A 21906-nucleotide genomic window follows, 5' to 3' on the forward strand; every position below is an offset into this window, starting at 1 on the left:
ATACAACTTTTGGGAAAGTTTCAAGCAGATATCTTTAAAACTGAGGGACTAGTTTGCGTAGAAACGGACGGACGGACAGACGTACGGACGGACAGACGGACGGACGGACAGACGGACATGGCTAGATCGACACTCATGGTGATGCTGATCAAGAATATATATATACTTTATAGGGTCGGAAAACTCTCCTTCACTGCGTTGCTTTTGACTGAAATTATAATGCCCTCTGCAAGGGTATAAAAATCTGATATTTAAAGGCCCTAGTCCGATTTTGATAAGTCGCCTAATCAGAGTACATTTTAAAAAATAAAATAATTTTGATTTAACCTTGGAAAAAATATTAATTATATGGCCGAAGCAAACACAATGTAATCTAATATCTTATTCTTAGGAGAATTATATATTAGCTATTTATTTATTTACGTACTTCTTATTTTATGTACTCTAAATTGGTTTAGATTCCTTAAAAAAATTTTATATATAAGCAATAGACACAAATTAAGTTTGTCCGATGAATATTAATATATTGCTTTAATAGTGTTTGACATCTGTATTAAGTTTTATGGATTATTTTAGGATACCATTGGAACACCGGCAGTTTTCCGTTAAGAAAATGTATTATTGTGAAGGTTCATGTTTATGTGAGGCTTGGTGTTAAATTGTCATTGACGTTATATGTCTTACTTTAATTTCTTTAGCGCAAAAAATTGTTTTGTTATTTTTATTTTGAGGGACGAGAAAAAGTTGAAAAAAAGTTACTTTTTAAGTTATTGCAATTTTTTTAATTAAACATTCAAGGAAGTAATATAAACTTTTATATTTAATAGCTACAGGGAAAACGATTTATGACCTTTTAATGTTAAACAGCAATTAAATATTATTATTCCTAATTTGATGTATTTTGGTCCGTTAAGATAGTGTAACTATAATGTTTGTCAAAATTCACTAACGCATTAACGATGATTCTATGGCTTAAGTATGTGCTTACCCATACACTGGGTTTGAAACACCGATGTGTCCACACTGCTGTCTTTTTTAGTGGCTAGGGCATTACTAGGGTATTTCAGCGCGCAGCCACACTGCACTTCTCTGCCGCAGCGTCAGGTGGCTTGAAATCGCGTTCCTCTCTCGTTTATTCGCTTTCATTCGTTTTATCACCACTGTCGTCTTCCACGCACATTCGCAGCGCCATCCGTCGATTTACGTGCCATTTGTTTTGAATTTTCCGAGTGAACTCGACGCGCCCGAAAAAGTCGCATGCCAAATAGCGGTCCGAATATCGTTAACAAGTGTGTGGGTCGGGTTGTTTAGTTTGTTGAAACATAAACACAACACTCGGCTGTTTATCGTGCATTTAAAGTTTCCCGCAAACGGAAAACTGTGTGCTTTCCAGTTGTGCCAATAAAAGGAGGGGAAAAGTTCCGTTGCCCGGCCCAGTGCATCTATACAATAAATATAGATATTCAAGTTAATAAATAAAATTCCCACTTCAACGCACTGAATGTCCGAGAATAAAGGCATTATGCTGGCCAAATCTGTTCAAAAACACGCTGGACGTGCCAAGGAGAAGGTGAGTTTGGAGTCGAACTGCAAATTGCAACGCCCACGCAAGGTGGGAAGGTCATGAAACCCACCACCGAACTATGCACCACCCCCTGAGAATCCGACACCACCACCCACCCCGTAATCGTCGTTAACCAAAGCATTCCAGCCATAATCGTGTCCCTGTCCTAGTTATCCAGCTGGGTCACCTGCACTTGCACATCTCCACCGATTTCCAGTCCAGATCTCAGAGGGGTTTCCACTAAATTATTGCCCATATGCAGTCAAATTTGTATAATCGCAAAGACCAAAAAACACCTGTCAGGATTCAACAATTATTTTAACAATATAAGAAAATATAAATAAATACAGTAATCTTCTATAAAATTCCAATGATAAAAAACATAAAAAATGTTTTTTGACCTTCAAAAATTAGTTTTATTGTTTTGTAAAAAAAAAACTTGTGGGATTAAAGTTCCATCAATAAAAGTCTTCTTCTGAAAATTGTTAGAAAATATTTTTACATAAGATTTAATTTATGTGCCAAAATAAATTTATCAATCAAGAGATTTTGATAAATTAAAAGCTATTAATTTTAAAATGAAAAAAATTTAAAAAAAAACTTTTTTTTTAAGGCCATACAATTCTTTATTCGGAAACTTACCCCAGTTAAACCTAAAAAAAGAGGTTATTGATTTAGTATCTCACTTTTAGTAAACTACTTCGAAAGTGGGTCTTATGTTAAAAAAAAAGATTGTCCACCTCCCACAAAGATTTTCCCTTAAATAAATAACCCAGAAGAAGAGGAGAATGTCAGACACCTGTCGCAGTTTTAAGCCAATCCCAGCTTCTCCGATGATTTTCATCTTTCCCATTCATGAGATGCGCCTGTTGGATTTTTGAATGTTTTTCATCTTTCCGCCAGTGCGTACAAGTGAAAGTTGTGTTGTTGTTGTCGTATTATTATTATTGTTTTTGTTGCGTTCGATGCGGCGAAATGTCAATAAAGCGGGGCCCAAACAACGTGTAAAAGCTGACCCAAAACGGGTTTAGATGCCTTCACTTCACTTTGGTTCGACGGGCGCATTCCAAGATCTCCAGACCAGAGTGGTTCGGCGGCTGAAAATGCTGTAATCTCAGCCAGAGCTATAGAAACGCTGCTATTGATTTCTATGTATATCCGTGTGAGTTGGCATTTGGGCCTGATTTCTAAAGTTCGTTGGTATTTGAGGTCTTTTTTGGGATGCGACCTGCTCGTGTGTTGGTCATTAAACTTGGAACTACAAATTCCTCGACTAAATGTCACCGTGAATAAGTTTTAGAAGCAGAGGACTTGGATAGATGTTTGCGAGAATTATATGTCAGGAAATGTATTTATTTTGTCGGTTTGAATCAAGTTTTTAAGTAATCCAATAGTAAAAACTTTTTTGTATCTTATGAATTTATAAAACACTAATTAAAGAAAAAGTTTCAAAGGCCTAATCATAACTACATTAGTGTAGAAATAAATACCTAATTAAATTGATTGTCACCTATTTTTTTAAATACCTCCCCCAGAAAATTTATAATTTCATTTGGTTCTTTTAGAATATTTTAACATTAGAATTAAATTTCTTTCTCTTCGAGAAATATAAATTATATTAAAACAAAAGTTTTTCTGATCTTTCGTTTTTTTATGGAACTCCCGAACTAGCTTAATTTTCGGCCGGCTCTCTGGTCTAGTTTATTTCATAATTTTCCCTGTACAAATTTGAAATTTATTTTTAACAAATTTCGTTCTCTGGGCGGAATTCACATAGCTTTATTATTTCGCATGGCGTGTGCTCAATTTTCGAAATTTCTGCTTGTGATTTTTCACATCGAGCTTCTTCGCAGAGAAAACTTGTCAAGCGCACACAGGCAAGCGAACAGCATCTTGTGGATGCCTAGATACATTTTTATTTGAGGTGCGTTGAATTTTCCCCCGGCCCAGTCAGCCGCGTGAAAATGTCGCCGTTGCCGTCGCCGACGTCGCTTTTCCTGCCAGTAGTCAATCTTTAAATAGATCTCGCTCTCCTCTGAATCTTCTGGGTGTGTGTATATTGTGTATTGGGCTTTTGTTTTATAACTCTACGCATACTTTGCCTTTTAGTTTTTCTAAGTTTTCTATTTGGCGAATGGGAGGAGCAATGGGGAAAGCACACAAAATTTCGCTCGCGCCGCTTTTCTCGCTTTTCTCGCTCCCTGGCTGTTTGGCTATTTTTAAGCGGCATCGCACAACAGCTGCCAAAAAGTGCCCTCCCCTCGGACATCCTCATCCTCGTTTTGGCTCGATGCAGTGCATCAGCACCGATTGACATTTTATTGGCAGTACTCAATCCAAACTTGCCTGTTGCTTATTGAACTTCTTGTTGCATGCCGACGAAATGTCAACTGTTTTTGGGGTTTTATTTATACCACTCTGCTCTCTGCAATTCAAAATCAATGCGAAATTCGCTGTTAATTGCAATTACTTGAATTCTTAGATGATAAATATAGAAAATTGGGCCTACAACTTTTTGGTGGATTGAGTTGTTTCTAAATTGCCACGTTATAGTTTGAGAAATTTAGATATGTGAATAAACAAATCCAAAAGTTTTCTTATCATATTAATGCTGATTATTTCTCTTACAAGAGCTTTTTTAATACTTCCCTTATTTTGACATCCCTCGCCATTTTATTGCTGATTCCAACAGTGATATTAAATTTTGCATTGCGAGTATACAAGTTCTTAATAATTCCAAACCGATCGAAATTGGAAGCACAAATATCAAAACTTAACAAATACGTGGAATCATTTGGCGGCTGATTTCAAGAGTGGAAAGAACAACAAAAAAGGGCATGTTTACAAGTAGGTAGCGTAAACATCTGACACTGCACTTTGAGACATTTGAGGGGTTGTATTATATATCTTGTTATATGGGCTCAATTCATTATCGAGTGCTTACGCCCCCTTTTATCCAGAGGGGCGTTTTCAAAAGTGCTCGCCACAGATAGCTCCTATTCAAAAGCTCTATTTAATCGAGCGTGAAGCAATCTAAACGTCAGAGACGGATACAAAATAAAGATACAGATACAATAATGCGACAGATGTGATTGTTAAAAGTTATGCACACTGGGCTTATTAAAAAAAGAGTGTTCAATTATTGAAATTGCCAACAATCGCGCATGAAAGTGAAGGAAACGGAGGAGCTGAGTCTTTTGTGTCACATTTTGATTGCATAACAATTGGAATTACTTCACAGCGGCTAACTTTGCCTCATTAATGCACAATTGTGCAGTTTGTTGGAAAAAGCTGAAAGATAAGCTAATTGGGTGTGAAGTTCAAGTGTTAGTCATGAAACTCTACTATCCACCCCCAACAAATTCTATTTAAAGCTGCAGTTTGTTGTTTAACCCAAAAATGAACCATCACAAGCACAAGAAAAACGAAAACAAACTTTTGGAAAATGTGTGGCGCGTGAAAAGACGCAAGGTCAATTACTGCCGATGTCGATTTGTACACTAGAGTCCAAATGAACGCATACCCATACTGGTTCACTCGAAAATCACACGGCCACAGGTCGTATACGTAGCTTTTTATTGGCTCACTCACTCAACACACACTCTTCGCCGTCGATTTGATAATCAGAAATCGGACTGGGACTGGGACTTCATATTCTGAATGGGTCTCACCTTGCCCACTCAAGCGTACAAGTTCATAGAGTTCTTACAAATAATTCTCTGCATTTGGTTTGGTATTTTCAGTTGGTTTCCTCAATTAATGTATTTTGCGTATTTTAAATTTGGGATTAAGTACATAATTCCCTCTTAAGCTAAAGGGCATTGATAAGTCACTTCCAAAATTAGCTTGAGAAAAGATAACCCAAGCGTACAGCTTCATAATAATGTATTTTTTTGTAGCTTATAAATTCTGTACCCCTCGGAAGTGTAAGAGAAAAAGATAGTGAGACAAGTGAAAACTTTGAGAATTAAGATAAAAATGTGACTAACTGAGCAGATTTATGTATTATTATTATTTATTTTTTGTCGGTGCCTAAATAAATATGTTTAGAATTTCTTGGAATAATTGGATAGGCCCTGCAGAAACAACAAACATTTTTAATTTGTTACTTAAAGTAGTTTTTTTTTTAATAAGATATATATTTTAATTCCTGTGGCTAATATTTGGGTAAAATGTACATCTAATTGAACAATTCTATGTGTAAAATTACAATTTGGGATATAAGTTCACCACTAAGTATTAAATTATTCTCTTGCTGAATTGATTTTATTATTCATAAGAGCATTAAATGCCAGCAGCTTGAGTAGTTCCTATAAAGTGTCACCGTTTAAAAGTATAGAAAGATGCAAATGCTAATCTCGGAGAGCTGTGTGTTTTTATTTACCTGTCCGACCCTCAACCCGCCGACTGCTGCTCCAAATTCGAGTCCCGAGTTGGGAACCTGTGCTATATGGCCCCAAGTGGTTGGGCAAGTTGACTGTCGGATCTGCTTATGCACATAATACATGAGCATCGTATCTCCAGACTGTGTCAGAGGGAAAAAAGTATCAGATTTAATTCACTATTCGTATGCGGAAATGGGGAGGAAAAAAGAGAAAACCAGGGGGCTAGAACAAAAGGTAGTAGATCGGAAAACAGATCCCAACGCAGATACAGAGCACTGAGCACGCGATTTGCTAATGCAGCGCTGATGTTCTACTTTGAACTGCAAAAATAGAAAAAAAGGAAAAAAAAAAGGCTGCTGCCAAGGCATGGGAACCCACTTCTCATACTGCGAAAGTGTTGTCAGTGAGTTAACTTGTTATAATAATTATTTTTATTTTCTACTGTTGTCTTGGGTGGGATTGCAAAACCGGTTTGCGGGCCCTAACTGCGTTTCAGCTTACGCAATCAGCGGAATTTAATTTATGAATTTAAATATAAATGGAAATGCAAATGCAGCTAATATAGATGTTGAAACTTTCTTTTTGTTGCCACAAGAGTGGGAATATGTTACTAAAATATTGGGAGCTTTTCAGCTTAATTGCTTCGTTCTCATTTTAGTTTTTTTTTAAATTTTTTTAGCGCTTGTTACGCTCAAATGAATTTGGTGTTGTTGTGTGTGTGGGTATTAGCATCGGAATTAGCATAGTTCAACATTTGCATCGGGTTTTCGAACCCCATACCCTCCTCCTTTTTTGTTTTGCACTGCAAGAAAATTTAGCTTGCTTGTCAAATGATACACAAAGAATTACTTTACACTTTAAAGAAATAACAAAGGATTATTTGTATTTATTGGTTATTTTACATCCATTTTGTTCTATTTATTTTATGAAAGGTAGCGTACAAAAATCATGTTTATAGATGCCTTTTGATAGTATAATAGTGTAAACAAATATATAATTATGAAAGGTTACTAAATGAGTTCTTCAAAAGGTATCGTGTTAATAAGAACGTAACGGGCAGCTTTTAGTATACAAAAATATACTTTTAAAAGACATTTTTAACAGTAAAGGTGTGTTTTAAGTTTTAAGAAATTCTCTCTATTATATTCCGAGTTTAGAAAATGTTTACCACCATATTTTTTTCGTGTAGCACCTGCAGCATTTCATCTTTCTGCCAGCAGGGGGACGCATTCGTGCCGCTTGTTTGGAAACCTTCGCATTTGATTTCAGTTTTTTGCAGCCATTGCGATTGCTGACTTTTTGCTATTGCCCAATCAGGGACAATTGTTAGACCTCCCCCGCAACCTCTCAACTCTTGGCATCAAAGCAAAATGCACTCGCAGATGATTTCCCGCCACTCTAGTCGAGGTTATGAGCAATTTTCCATCGCTCTGGAAGCGCTTTATGCAATTTTCAAGCACAAGTGATGGCGGCGGCGAAGGGGATTCCTCTGCAGTCCGGGGAAGTAGTTAATTTCAATGAGATTTACACGGCACTGGCTTTTCAGAGGGCTGGGGCATTTATCTCCGTTTGACTTTTTCAATGTCAGTTGCATAATTTAGCAACGAGTGGTTTCTGCGGTTTCATTCGTGTTTATCATTTAAATTGTATAATATTCGGCTGGATTCTCGAAAAATGCATTAAAGGCAGGCACAAATTGCCATAGAAAGCAAACGAATTCGGAATGCGTAAATGAATATTCGATTGGGGCCCATCAAGTAAATATTCAGTTTCTATTTTCGAATCAAATGTGGGAAAAGTTGTAGGAATAATAAGACCCAAGGTATAAAAATGTATTAGAAAATGTTTATTGTTAAGCGAACATCATAAGAAATCTCCGAAGTGCATTTTTACTTAAGCTGTTTCGGGCTTCGATCAAGTGGAAAATTCAGTTTTTCTGCGTTTTGTAAATATTTTTGTAATGTACTGCCAGCCAGCTGCGTGGATTTGTAATTAAAAGCAGTTCACTGACTTTTGCACAATTTGCAATTGCGAAACGTGTGTAAAAGTGGAGAGAAATAGGGGTAAACAGAAAGAGAAGAGGATTGAGAGATTGCCTGGGAGCTGACCAAAAATTGTCAATCTGCAGTGATGCGTGCTGTATCTCTTCCCTCCCCTTTTTGTTTCACTACTTACCACTAATTTTCGATTTTTCAAACGAATACAGACGTTCCTATCATCAAAATGCTACTTGTTTATGGTGTTTCCAAATTTAAGTCTGCTCAACATGACGTATGCGTGATATTTGCAATTGATTGTGGCAAAAATAATTGAAAAACTCATTCTCTTATCTTTGAGATTTGACTATTATAGCACATAAAAAGTTCATTTGTCCTGATAAGCCCTAGTCTCACGGGTTCTGTAATGAAATGGAATTTGCAAACCCTCAACCCCCCAAAAATTCCAAACCATCGCTATACTTTCTTATCAGCGGAATCGTTTTGTTTTGTTTCTCTATTCGCTGGAGTTTATTCACACTATGTAAGCGAAGAGAAAAATACGAGTTAGCCGTGACCATGTTATGCAACCGCAATATTTGGTATCAGATGGAACTGGAGGGCACTTGGGGTAAATAGTTTTAATTGTTGAATAAGTGGACAGCCGATAGAAATGTTACTTAGTTCGCATCTAAATGGACATTTCATATGGAATTTTACCCAATTCCCATTGCTCTTGACCCATTTTTCATGGCCCAGCGATTCTGCTGCGATTTGCTAACGATCTGTTTAGTGATTTCCCGCGTTATCCATCTAATTCGTCACGTGCCATAAACTACATTTTTAATTCGGTTTATCTATGCAAATCACGTGGGGCTTTTTCTTGAATGATCTTTAATGGCAGGCACTTCAATGAGTTCACTTTGCGCTTCAATGCTAAACGAGCCAGATACAAAGATACCGAGATAAAGATACCAACTACATGCGGTTGAGACACTTCGCCTAGTGCTAAGTATTTGCTCATGATTTGACCGCATTCACAAATATTTGTTATATTACCAGAACATTTGCGGCTGTCTGAGACATGTTCAATGTGTGTCTTTAGTTTTCTCAATATCTTGTGATCGATTAGCATGGATATAACACAAATGCCGCAATACTTGTGTAACCCAAAAAGCGTTTTTCCAAAAAGTTGAAGGTCAAATATTGGCCCAAAATATATAAGTTGACTAGAAGCAATTTGTAACTCTATCATTGTAAGAAATATTACAAAATATATTTTTAGTGAAACGGAGTGAAGAAATAATTTCTCTGCGGTACCTTAAAAAATGTATACCATTTTTTGTGCAATGTATAAAATATCTTTAAATTAAATTTTTGCAATTCGGATTGTGAGTTGATTGTTCATTAGTCATCGGTGCTAAGAAAAAGAAATGTTATATTAATTCATAAAAATCACATATGATTAATAAAATCTTTTTGGAAAGAGCACACTCTTCAGATAGAGCAGATTCTGACTATGATTATTTACTTAAGACCTCTCTAGAAATATGTGCACGTGATTTGTATTTTCCAAGACGTGATCACCGAAAACGGTGAAAAATTCTCGGCGTTACATAACCAGATAGTAATGCACACACAGCCAAGCGAAAACACTTAAAAACAATTCGCAAAACCTGTCGCCATGCAATAATCTCGCAAGCTGCTGAAACGACAATAATTGTGCGGCTTTTGTCTAGCTAAAAAAGTATCTGAGAGATACACAGCTGAGCTGCCGAGCCGATCTTAAATAACTGTCTCCGAATGCGTGCTCAGCGGAAGCTTTTTATTTATTAATCGTATAGAGCCGATAATGAAATATAAATTTAGGAAAACCTGTCCCGGACACTCCCCCGATTCCCAAACATCTCCGCCCCTCTGTTGAATATCCGGTTAAGTCTGCCATTTATTTACTTATTGATTGCATTTTATTGAATCTAACCAATATTCGTTTTGCGGTCGTTAAAACTTTTCACTTTGACGGGGAATCCGCTGACTTTGTAAAACGTTTTTTGGCTTTTCATTTCAGTTGGCCGCTTCTGTTTACTTAGCCCATTCGTATTCCACTTGCAATTAGCATTGGCATGTTTTCTATTTTCTATTTATTTCGAAATAACAACAAGAGCAAATGTTTGGCTTGGTTCAGTGAAAACGTTTTCCATTCGAAATGCAGTGCCAAACGAAAGTGCTGGGATCAAAACAAAGGTCTTAATGGCCGGGCTCAATTAAGGAAATTAACATAAACGTTCATTATCAATTCAGTTTGCGATATAGATATATCTTTGCAACGATCTGAAAATAATCTCTGGAAATGAATCATGGAAATATGCAGCTACTGCTTAGAAATTTTTATCAGCCAGATGAATGATGATGCTAGTCTTACACTGAAAAAAATTTATAAAAATATATATATGATAGTAATAATATAATATGCAAATTATAGTTGATCAAAGTAATATGAGCAATTAAATAGTAATTAATAATAGTCAATGTATTGATACCATCTGCTCCAAGATATTTTAGATGCTTTTCTTTGAGTGCCTATTCCCAGTTCCCAAACTCGTTTGGCAAAAGATTTCTCTACTAATTAGCGAGCAACTCCCCGAGTTGACTAGAATCCAGCGAAATTTCCGCGGTCCACCGTTTTTCTTCATCTTTGTGGCCAATGGTTAATGCTAATTGATAAATCACATGACAAGCCGAGCTGGAAACATCTCATATTCCGATCCGTGCATGCATGCGGGATAAATATTAGTTTTCTACGGCTGCCTCTTCTTCTTTCGCCGATTCCTCCCTTCTTTCGCCGATTCGAACTTTCTACGGGTACAAACGAGTTTCACTTTCCACTTGTCTGAGCCGATTTGACCAAAGAAAGCGGGGTAAAAGGTAGGAAAAGGAAAGAGAGCCCGAATAAAGATTATGCAAAATGGGAATGGAATTGATAGCGTTCATCGAAGTTGCGCAACGGAATTCGATTTACATGTGTAAGAAATCTGTCCATTTACGTTTTCATTTCAATCTCCATCTTAACGCGGGCTTAATAACCATTTGAAGTCATTATTAATCGCAATTACCATAACCATATGTCAGTTCTCTGTCACATGACTCTCGGGGGTGGTGTTACTTTTTTTTGGAGGGGGAGATTGTCTGGGCAAGGTGCCAAAACCGGTTACTGCCCACAAATAATTTTTCGCTGTCATCATCGACTCAATAAGCACCGCTAACCAAACGGGGCAACAAGTTGGAAAAAACTTAGAAAATGGTAATAAAAAAGTGGGTAAAGAAAAATGTACTTTTGTGGTAATAGGTTAGGTCTTTGGCTTGTCCCACACATATACAGATGCAAAGATTCAAATACTGAGATACAAATATGTAGCTACACTTAAGCAAAAAGACCCCATAAATCTTACAAGTCGCTTTAAAGGTTAAATTTCTTTTAAATTAAATTTTCTAAATTACAATCTAGTTTTTGCAAAAGCTTTGAGTAGTCTGAAGTTGAATTCAACTAATCGAAAAAATAGATAATGAGATAAAATATTTAACTATCACAATTTAGAATTGAATATAAATTTAAATAAATTAGATGTTTCATTTCCCCAGTTCCATTTTAAAATTGCTATGTACACGTATTTATTAAGAAAAGAAAGATGCATCCAAAGCGCATGCATACGTTATGTTTTATAAAAAATATGTTGTTTTATCACTAATTGGTTCATTTTCTATGAGTGTACTTAGCTACAGATACATGTCATTAAACTGGGCGGCCTCAACACTGGCACAAGGTAAGGGGTCCGACTTGGCCCGGCTAAAAAGTCTTCTTCGGGCACACTGATCTCTAGACTCCTCCTTCTCCCCAGCCCGTGTCATGGCACATTTTCACATTTCTCTCGCCATTTCTCCTCCCATCCTTCCCAGCCCCTTTCTCTTTTCTCGCTTTTCGCCGACGGGCGCATTATTCATGCCAATTTCTACAAGTTTTTTCACAATTGTTCTGCGTCTGTTATTTGTTCTTAGTATAAGTAGACAATGTAGATACTTGTAGATATGTACTTGGATTTATACACGTTTTAAGTCTCCTATTTTACTTGTTTCATCCCTTCTCTAGCCTGTGATTTATGTAGGGTAAATGTGGGTATTTTAAACTACTAAATCGTTTTTGGAAAAGTTTAAGGGTAAGCAACGCAGGTTACATAAAAGAGGCTGTCGAATCGGTTTGGACTACATTGATCTAGACTTGTTCTACATTTCTATAAGAAATGTGTCAATGGTTGACTAACATATATGTAGTAATTAGGTTTTTTTTTTATGGATTTTTGTTATTTTTTAATATGCCTGAATGATTTTAATTAATATTACTAAATAATGAATCATGAAAAGTATTTTCACAGTTAGAATGTATAATTTAACTCTGAGGGTGAATAATAATACGCTTTGTACATGAGTGAGTCCCCGTAATATTAAGAATTAAGAATTAAGAGTTTCCCGGGGCAATCTTAAATGCATGTAAAGATGAATAAGCGGGTTAAAAATAAGTTAAGTAAGTGAGCCATCAATGAATGAAGTAATTAGAGTAGAGTATCCCCCGTGTCGAATTGGCTTACCAGACTTGTTGCACGGTTTTGTGGGTCTCTCTTGCAACTGCCACTGTCTGCCACTGTGCATTCCTGGCAAACTGGGCCAACGTCTGCTTATGGCCAAATGCGAGTGAACATGCCCCACATTCCCCCACCGATGTGCACTTAACTTTTGTTTGTTTGCACTTCGCTGAACGTTCCGTTTCATTTCATTAGATTGCAGTTCATTCCTTGCTCCGATCCCGAACAGCTGTGCGATGTTGTCATCCATTTCAGCCATCCTACGGCCCACATCCTACGCCCAAATCTGCACATAAAACACACCAAAACAAGACATTTTCCACTGTGGTCGAGGTCGTTGCTGTTTCTGTTTTTATTTCTATTTCTCTTGCTGTTGCCAGACACCCAAACTGGTTAACCGAAAGTTACCCTAAAGTTAAGCCCACGTTTAAATGCAGCTTTTGACAAACTGCACTCAACAAAATTATTTAAATTTACCATGAAAAGCAATATGTTTAAGAGGAATTCAAGACAGATATTATAAATTTGTAATATAAGCCCATTAAAATAATGAGATTATTATTTAATTTTATATATTTTTGTGATAAAATATGTGTATATTTGTTATTTGAGGTCCTCGCAATTTTATCTTTATGTCTATTGGAATATAACTCCAAATAGATTAAGAACATTAAGAACACTTTTATTTCCTGTGTGGCTAGTAAACCCATATGGTCAAAAACCTCTGATTAACATTGATTGGCCGATTTATTAACCTTTTCGTGGTTACACGTTTACGTTTAGCCATCTTAAAGCTCTTTTGACCCATTTTTGGGCTGTGGTCGAGATCCCCCGCGTAGAAGAGTTAAACGCACATGTTGCATGGGTGGTTGCTATCGAAATAGGTATACAAAAATATATATAGACAAGTCTGGGCGTACAAATATGAGTTTTGGCAAGAGATCGCGAGAGGAAAAAATAAGAGAAGGCAGGTTGGAGCGACGTCAGCTTTTAAATAAATGACAAAATCTGCAGAGACAGACGTTCCACATATACAGGCTATATGTACGCGCCTCTAAATATACATATGAGAAGAAAATTACCAAAAAAAATTTGGTGACGCAAACTGTGACAGACATTACACATGGCCAACAAAAAACTAGAAAGAAAACCTCAAAACGGAAGTGACCGGCCACAACTGTCCTTGTTTGGTTCACCTCAATGAACTGATAAGAATTTCGGCCATGGCAACCAAATAATCACAATATCTTTTTGATATTTGGTTTATAGTTCGCTATTTGATTAAAAGTTTTTAATAAGACAATCTAAAACTGAATCTGATTGACTCAGACATCCACCCACTTAAGTTCCCCATTCAAAGATCCAACCAACTAGGGAAGTAATGTAAACAAAGACCTTAACCAGAAACAAAACCGCTTGGTTTCAATTACGAAAATGGTCATTAAAACGTCTTAAGGCGTCAACCAGTTTGTTGGTTAAGCCATATAGCCAAGAGGTATGGTGTGTGTGTTTTGGCCTTAAAAGGTTCATGCGGTGGAGCTGCACTTGCTGGAATTGTGCGACATACTCTTGGCTAAAGAAGAGAACTTTGACTTGTTCATAAGTCCCCCTAAAATTGCTGTAAATATTGTGGCAATTTAACCACTTGTAAATCCAATTTAACTGATTGCTGGCACTTTAGGTATTAGCATAACATCACAGAACTAGCCTATAAAATACTCGTAGCTATTTTAAAGAAATCGCAGATAAGATATGCTCGTGTAAGGGCATTTCATGTTCTTGTTCATCGGGCGTTTCTTCTATCGTTTTGACTTGGCTAATTCAGTATGCGTGCCACATGTCGTGGCTCATTTGACAATCGCTCATAACGGGGCTTAAGCGAGTGGTCAAAAAATACGTTCAAAACAAGCAACAACCTGCCGTCAGAGGAAGTCGAATTCATAACTTCCTACCGACTCGGCTCATATGTAATTACACAAAAAAAAACATATTTTCAAATTCAATTGTTAAAATTAAAATAACATTAAACTTTGTCACATTTACTTTTGGTTAATGATAGTTATATAAAAGCACTGTTACTGTTTATTAACTGTTTAGTATTAAATATAAAAGGTAAAAAATATGTTAATCTGATGACTATCTAGAATTAACAGTCAGAATTATTTGCAATTTTTTGTAAATGAATAGATTATTATTATTTTACTGTGTTTTTTTCTGTGCATTTATTTAAATGGGCATGAACACCTGAGAAATAAATGCAGGTATATCTAATTATCTATCTGCCGAGTTGTGCGCAAATTTCAATTAGCCAACCTTGTTATCTGCTGCCGACTTTTTTTTTGGCCAGTTCAGATAGGACTGGTATGGCCTCAAATATTTGGCCAGCAATTGTTGAATCTCGGCAAATAGAGTATTTTCCGCTTATCGCCGGCTATCTCAGAGCACGTTGCGTATACGCACAGATGGCCGAGAGCAAGTCACTCTGAATCTCGAGGCGTGGGCGATTCTGTAAAGACGATGACGAAAACTGTTACAAGGCTACCTTTTCAATGTGTACAGCGACTAAAAACACATTCCAAGGCACCCTGCCTTCATTTCCTGCCTGCCGCCTCATTCATCTTTTCTCACTGTTTTGTTCTTTAATTGGTCGTCGAAAAGCCATTAACTGTGGCACGGATAAGTGCCACAAATTGACCGGAGGCACAAAAAGAAATAAGTATAACATCGTTCTTAACCCAAATGCCGTTGACAGCGGCATTTTAACACACATTCAAGTGGATAAACTTTTGCCAGCGATAAGCTAGATTGCGGAGATCCGTATGTGCCAACAGATTTAGCGAGTTTTTCTATTTTCCGACACCAAAACGAACAAGAAACAGACCAAGAACCAGCCGCCAGCAATTGCCAAATAATTCTATTTTATTTATACATTTTGGGCCAGTTGCGGTGCCGTTGAGTGGAATAAATGAGTGAATTTAAGCCGAGTTTAATGCTGCCCACATTCCAAACATTTTTGAAATCAAAATGCTGCTATTGACCGACCTTGCCTTGCCCACACAAAGTGAATAAAAAACTCATTCAGAGTTTGAATGCAACTCCTCCTACAATTTCGAGTGCCCATAAAAGCTATATTTATATAAACATATGTTTTCTAAATAAGAATTTAAAAATTTGTTGTTCGTGTCTTAAATTAAAAACAGGTGAATTTGTACTCTCAATTTACATGAAAACGAATCGCAATTAAAGTAACTTTTTTATTGGAAGCTATTGAGATTTATTATTTCTTAGCTTTAACGTTTCCACATTTAGATTAATTTTAAATTACGTTGAACGTTTTTCTTGAATCATACTTAACCAGTTTTATTCTTACAGATTCTACAGAACTTGGGCAAAGTTGATCGGACCGCAGACGAAATCTTCGACGATCACCTGAACAACTTCAACCGCCAGCAGGCGAGTGCCGCCAGGTTACAAAAGGAGTTCAATAACTACATAAGATGTGTTCGTGGTAAGTCCGTTAGATTACATCTGTAAGGTTAAGAACACATTTAATCTGAGATATATCCTAAATTCCGACAGCTGCACAAACCGCCTCCAAGTCGCTGATGGATGCCGTTGGCGAAGTCTACGAGCCACAGTGGAGCGGATACGATGCCCTGCAAGCACAAACTGGCGCCTCTGAGAGTTTGTGGGCCGACTTTGCGCACAAATTGGGCGATCAAGTGCTCATACCGCTTAACACATACACCGGACAGTTTCCCGAAATGAAGGTGGAATTTATTTAAAATCGGAGTTTGAAATAAGTGTACTAATATTGTTCTTTGTAAATATTCCAGAAAAAAGTGGAGAAGCGCAACCGCAAGCTGATTGACTACGATGGCCAGCGTCACTCGTTCCAAAATCTGCAGGCCAATGCCAACAAGCGCAAAGATGATGTCAAAGTGAGTGCTTTGATAAATTTGTTGAACTGTATTTTTAAATAATTTTTTTACAATTAGCTAACCAAAGGACGCGAACAGCTGGAGGAAGCCAGACGCACCTACGAAATCCTGAACACGGAACTGCACGACGAGCTGCCTGCCCTATATGACTCAAGGATACTGTTTCTGGTCACCAACTTGCAGACCCTTTTCGCCACAGAACAAGTGTTCCACAACGAAACGGCCAAGGTGGGGTTTGGCTACTAATAGCTCAAAAAATAAAACATAATCTTAATGGTTCCAAACATGAAATATAGTAGATTAAAATTAAAACCAAATTGATATGATCAGTAAAAAAAATCTACATAAAAAAGCCAGATAAATGTTAAATTTGTTAAATAAAATGATGTATTGAAAATCATAAAATTTAAACTAATTATAATATTACTTTGATATTTTCTTTTTATGTTCATATATATTAAACTACGAAATAAAACTTGTTTCCTACTTTTCGATTGCAGATCTATTCGGAGCTCGAGGCAATCGTCGACAAACTGGCCACAGAATCGCAGCGTGGCTCCAATACGCTACGCAAACAAACTAGTAAGCATTATCAACATTTAATTACGTTTCAGCGACTATAATTATTTGTTTATTATTTTTAAAACAGGCAATCCCATCAAGACATCGAGTCCAGTGCAGTCGCCAGTAAACAAATTAAATAACGCCAACATCAATAGCAACTATCAGAATCAAATTACCACAAACGGTGGCTCCAGTTTGGCAAACAGCCGTAAGTCACCATTACCAGGTTTTTTATCCGCTTTTCCCTATATCTTTTTATATCTTTCTCACGAGAACCCTAAGTATTTTCTGTTATTTATAAAACATTTTGTTTCTTTGCTTTTCATTGATTTTCTACGTTTATTTAACGATCGATTAAACAAACAAAATATAATCATTATAAATTGCTCAAAACTGTACAAATAATCAACAAACAATCTCATAAAAAATCCATTAAAGATTAATTATATATTTCTGAATTGATGTCTATATAAAAAGAGCTACATATAATACACAACATATAGAATATTTGTATAAACTTTTATTATATTTGATATTCGCACTATATAATATATATATGCATATACTCAGATGATGATTAAGTTTTTGGCAATTTATAAGAAATTTTGATTGAGTTATTTTTGCAACTAATTTGGTTATCTATTCGTTTTAAATTTGAACTAAAACCACCCTTGGCATTGCGAAAACATTCCATTTGTAGACAATTTAGCTTGTAAATAAAGACGAAATTGTTGGCGGCGGTCTGGCGATCTGGGCTAGCTTTAATGTTACAGTATAAGGGATTTAATACTATTGGACCCCTTCTATTCTACCCTTTAACCAATTAAAAGTTGAGATTGGAAGCCATGCAAATGAGATCCCAGGTTGCTATCGACCGACTGAACGGACAAATGGAATGTTGCATGTTCTTGTTGCTTTTCAAAAGTTCTGATTGAGTTCTCCCCTCTGCCCTAACTTGCATGTCCTGAGTTTTATATGATTTGTTTTCTCTCTTTTTTATTTAATCTTTTGTTTGGAATGATGCTAACCACAATTCAAAACAAAACCAAATGAATGATATAACAAAAACAAATGCATTCGACAATCAACAAACATCACAACGTATAAAACACAATAAAAATAAAATACACACGCGAAACGACACACCAATTAGCGACATCCACCAGCTCGTCGCTGCAAGAGCCGAGATTTGATTCAGTTTCTTCAACACCAGAACCGCCCCCGGATTCCCCAGCAGCAGCCGCGCCCAGCAGTCCCACGGAGAACGGTGTGACCGCAGCTGTATCCAAGCCACTGGAGCGTCCCGAGTTGAGTGGTCTGAATGCGAGTGCCAAGGCAACCACAACCACGCAGACATCGCCCACGGAGGAGGTGGTGGTCAGTGAAGTGAAGCCATCGGAACCTGAAGGAGCAGTAGACGCAGCCGCAGCAGCAGCAGCAGCAGCAATCCCACCTGCTGCACCAGCGACACCTGCCCAAGTCAATGGCAACAACAATGAACCCCATGTTACCAAGGAAGGTGGCAAACAGCCCAAGGAACTCCCAACCACCACATCCAATGCCGAAGCTGCTGCCGAGGCGGCGGCCAACAATGGCAACTCGATCGAGGAGCACAAGCAGAAGAAATTAGGTAATGACACATCAGCATCAGAAAGAGTCACACAGCACTTAGTTACATCAACAGATACAGATATAGTAACAAAATCAGATACAGATACTAAGACCAGCACAGGCACAAGTCAGAAAGGTAGACCAGTACCCGTAGTAAATAGGCACAGCGTAAATAATCTTAATAAGAATCCATTCGAGGATGACGACGATCGTATCTACGAGGTGCCCGCTGGTGAGTAAACCTCAAAAAACGAGTCCACTGGGTTCTTTCACTCTGTAGTATCTCTATCTCACTATCTCTTCGCATCCTATGAAGGACCACGTCTAATCCCTGTACTCTAAGCTTAGTTTCCTGTGTGACTGTCGTCTAATCCAAATTGAGGATTACTGTATTGTATTGTAAAACGATTGCGCGGCATGCTGCGTGGGGTATCCACAATGGCAGGATCTCAATCTCATTTCCTGGGCTGTGCATCTATATCTATCCATGTTTTTCATTTAGTACCTGTAGTTTGGACTAAGCTAAGCCACTTCATGTTGTCTTGATTCGGGACTTCAACACGCAGGTGATCGTACAACTATCTATGTAATAATCACCCATCAATCCACCATTGCTTGCACGTTCGCTGCTTCAGTCGTTTATCGTTGGTTTAAGCCCAACTTTTCCAGCACACTGAAAAACTAACAGCCCCAAACTAAATAAAAGCCTGAGAAAGCGCTACACCCACTAACCCTTTTGGCCAGGATTGCGTTTCCGTTGTTCTTTGCGTGCGTTTGTCTACTAAACTCGGTTATGCAACTTTCGATGTACACTGTGTGACGTACGGGTCTGTGAGGGTTATGGTACCCAAACATACAACCAGATCTTAAGACGGAACCCATTTATTTCTCTGAACAGATGCCAACACCGCTGACCTGCCGGCCGGCGTCCTTTACCGGGTGAAGGCCACCTACGGCTACGTCAAGGAGGATGTGGACGAGCTCAGCTTCGAGATCGGCGACCTTATTCGCGTCATTGAGTACGACGATCCCGAGGACCAGGTAACGTCGATTGAGTAAAACTGTTGGGTATTCTTTTTAAACCCTTGCACATGATTGTATAATTTTGGTTAGCAAGTTGAAGGTTTTTAGATTTTAGATTCGTCGGTCCGAATTAAGAAAAATAATCTTTTTTTTATCAATATCAAATGAAGTTTGCTAGCCGCCGTTTTTTTAGAATAATAATTATCCTTAAGGCGGGTTGTGAATAAAAGTTTTATGAAAGATAAGTTCTTTTTAGGCAAGCCGAAGTTTAAAATTCGCTTACCAATAGTTTTTATTTTTTAATGTTAAAAAACAATGACTCTATATCGATTTTTCTAAAAATTTTGTCGATCGATCTTTTGGCAGCTATAAGATAAAGTCGACCGATATTTGTAAAATTAAACCGTAATTTTGGAATTGTAAAAAAACAACTTTCTCACGGAGTATAATCCATATTTTTAAAGACATAATAATCCATTTTTTTAATGGGAGCTACATATATGATAAAGTCGTCCGATCCGACTTTTGTGAACGTTTTATTCAGATATTTTAAACCTAACAGTGATTCAGATCTGAAGTATATATACTTAATGGGATCGGAAATTTATATTTCACTGCGGGCAAACTTTATCTTAAGAGTATTTAAAGGCATTTGAGGGCATTACATATGCAAGGGTTTTTCCCCAACTTTGGAATCCGAAGTTTATATCTTCCTCGAGCTTTGCACGCGCTAGTTTCCCCCTCCGCGCCAAATGCAGACCTCCGCACTTCCTGTCTATATTGAGTGCAGTTCTTCATTGCCAACTTGCAGGAGGAGGGCTGGCTGATGGGTCAGAAGGAGGGCACCACCGAGAAGGGACTCTTCCCCGCCAACTTCACGCGCCCCATCTGAGGCGGCGGACTGCGGAGCAACTGGGCTAGCACTAACCATCAGCAACTTCAGTTACACCATCAACATTTTTAGTACGGAGATCCAATCCACACTTTCGGCCAAAATTTTCTTTGTGAGCGCTGCTTTTGTTTTTGTCCAATTAATAAATTATTGTTTTGTGAATTGTATTCGTGAATTGGCAATCCATTTTGGGATTGTTCGAGCAGTGCTTCCAACCACAAATTGTTATTGTTAACGAAAACCACACAACACAAAGAAGAACGCAGATGAGGAACGAGAGAGAATATTTTGAAAATGTTTCAAACATTTTTTTTAGTTCTAAGTTTCAACAAAATCTAAAGCATAAACCTACGTATACATATATTATTTGTTAATCCTATTACTGTGCTCATAATTATTGCGTACCTAAACGTATATAATTTGTAATTTGTTAAAGGTAAACCAAACAAATGTAACGCATATCACTCGAAGGCCAGAGTAATTGTTAAACAAATCAAAAGTCGGAGGAGAGAGCCTGAACCTTTTGTATTTTGTGTGTTTTTGCAAATATTTAGTACGAGTTTTTATAGTCAATTGAGTATTTTTGGGGCGATGCAAAAAAGGCCAGATAAAATTCCTCTGTGGTCCCCAAAGTTTTGGAAACTGTTTTTCAAGTAACATCTTTAACGTTTAGCGATTACGTGTATCTTAATTTGTACTTTGGTTTTTAACTTTCGTTTGAGAGACTCGAACTAGCTGCAGCTTTATAACACGAACACAATCCAATAGTCACTAACCGATCGATTCGATATCTTTGTTTTATTTAACTCGATTGTAAATCACACGAGGTCCGAAATAATTGTTTAAATTGTGCACACTCTGTAAAGTTATTATTTTAATTTTATTTAATTAATTTAAACACTTATTTATCGCATGAACATATTGAACAAATGATAATAATTTACAGAAAAGCAAATAAAACATAGATTAAATAAGAGGTACTTTTTTAATTTGGCGGGCAATGGCATCAGCTTTTAGTACTGGAAAATAACGAAATATAAGCATGTGACCAATTTTTGGCACTGTGACCCGAGTTTTTATATCTTGTATTTCGTATAATTTGGCTAAGCTGCCCGTGAAACGCTTGTAAGGATAATAGTACCTTGTTTAGCTCTTGTTGTTTTAATCTGATACAATAAATAAGTTTAAAATATTTAACACAAAAATATGTCTAATAGGTTAGTATTTTTTGTATTTGAATACCAATTTATTTTTTGGGATTTGTTTTTTATGGATTTCGAAATACTAAAATCAGAAACGTAAACTGCTTGCAAGTT

General features: G+C 37.1%; 1 protein-coding gene across 7 annotated transcripts; it reads left to right on the plus strand.

Moving 5' to 3' along the window:
* Positions 1 to 1093: 1093 nt before the first annotated feature.
* LOC108036967 (myc box-dependent-interacting protein 1) lies at positions 1094 to 21566 on the plus strand. 7 transcript variants are annotated; one of them, XM_017113388.2, is made up of 11 exons: positions 1095 to 1570; positions 15932 to 16067; positions 16139 to 16329; positions 16396 to 16500; positions 16558 to 16728; positions 17001 to 17082; positions 17150 to 17272; positions 18218 to 18694; positions 18749 to 18907; positions 19574 to 19716; positions 20510 to 21566. In XM_017113388.2, the coding sequence occupies exons 1-11, from the start codon at positions 1502 to 1504 to the stop codon at positions 20588 to 20590; spliced, it is 1737 nt and encodes a 578-aa protein (XP_016968877.2). In that variant the 5' UTR covers positions 1095 to 1501; the 3' UTR covers positions 20591 to 21566. The 7 variants fall into 7 exon arrangements, with proteins under 7 accessions (XP_016968876.2, XP_016968875.2, XP_016968878.2 ...); XM_017113387.2 differs by having other exon boundaries at positions 1094 to 1570; positions 17150 to 17290; positions 18278 to 18907; XM_017113386.2 differs by having other exon boundaries at positions 1094 to 1570; positions 18218 to 18907.
* Positions 21567 to 21906: the final 340 nt, after the last annotated feature.

This window comes from Drosophila rhopaloa, unplaced genomic scaffold, assembly GCF_018152115.1.
Source record: "Drosophila rhopaloa isolate 14029-0021.01 unplaced genomic scaffold, ASM1815211v1 contig_115, whole genome shotgun sequence".
Classification (NCBI taxonomy): Eukaryota; Metazoa; Arthropoda; class Insecta; order Diptera; family Drosophilidae; genus Drosophila; species Drosophila rhopaloa.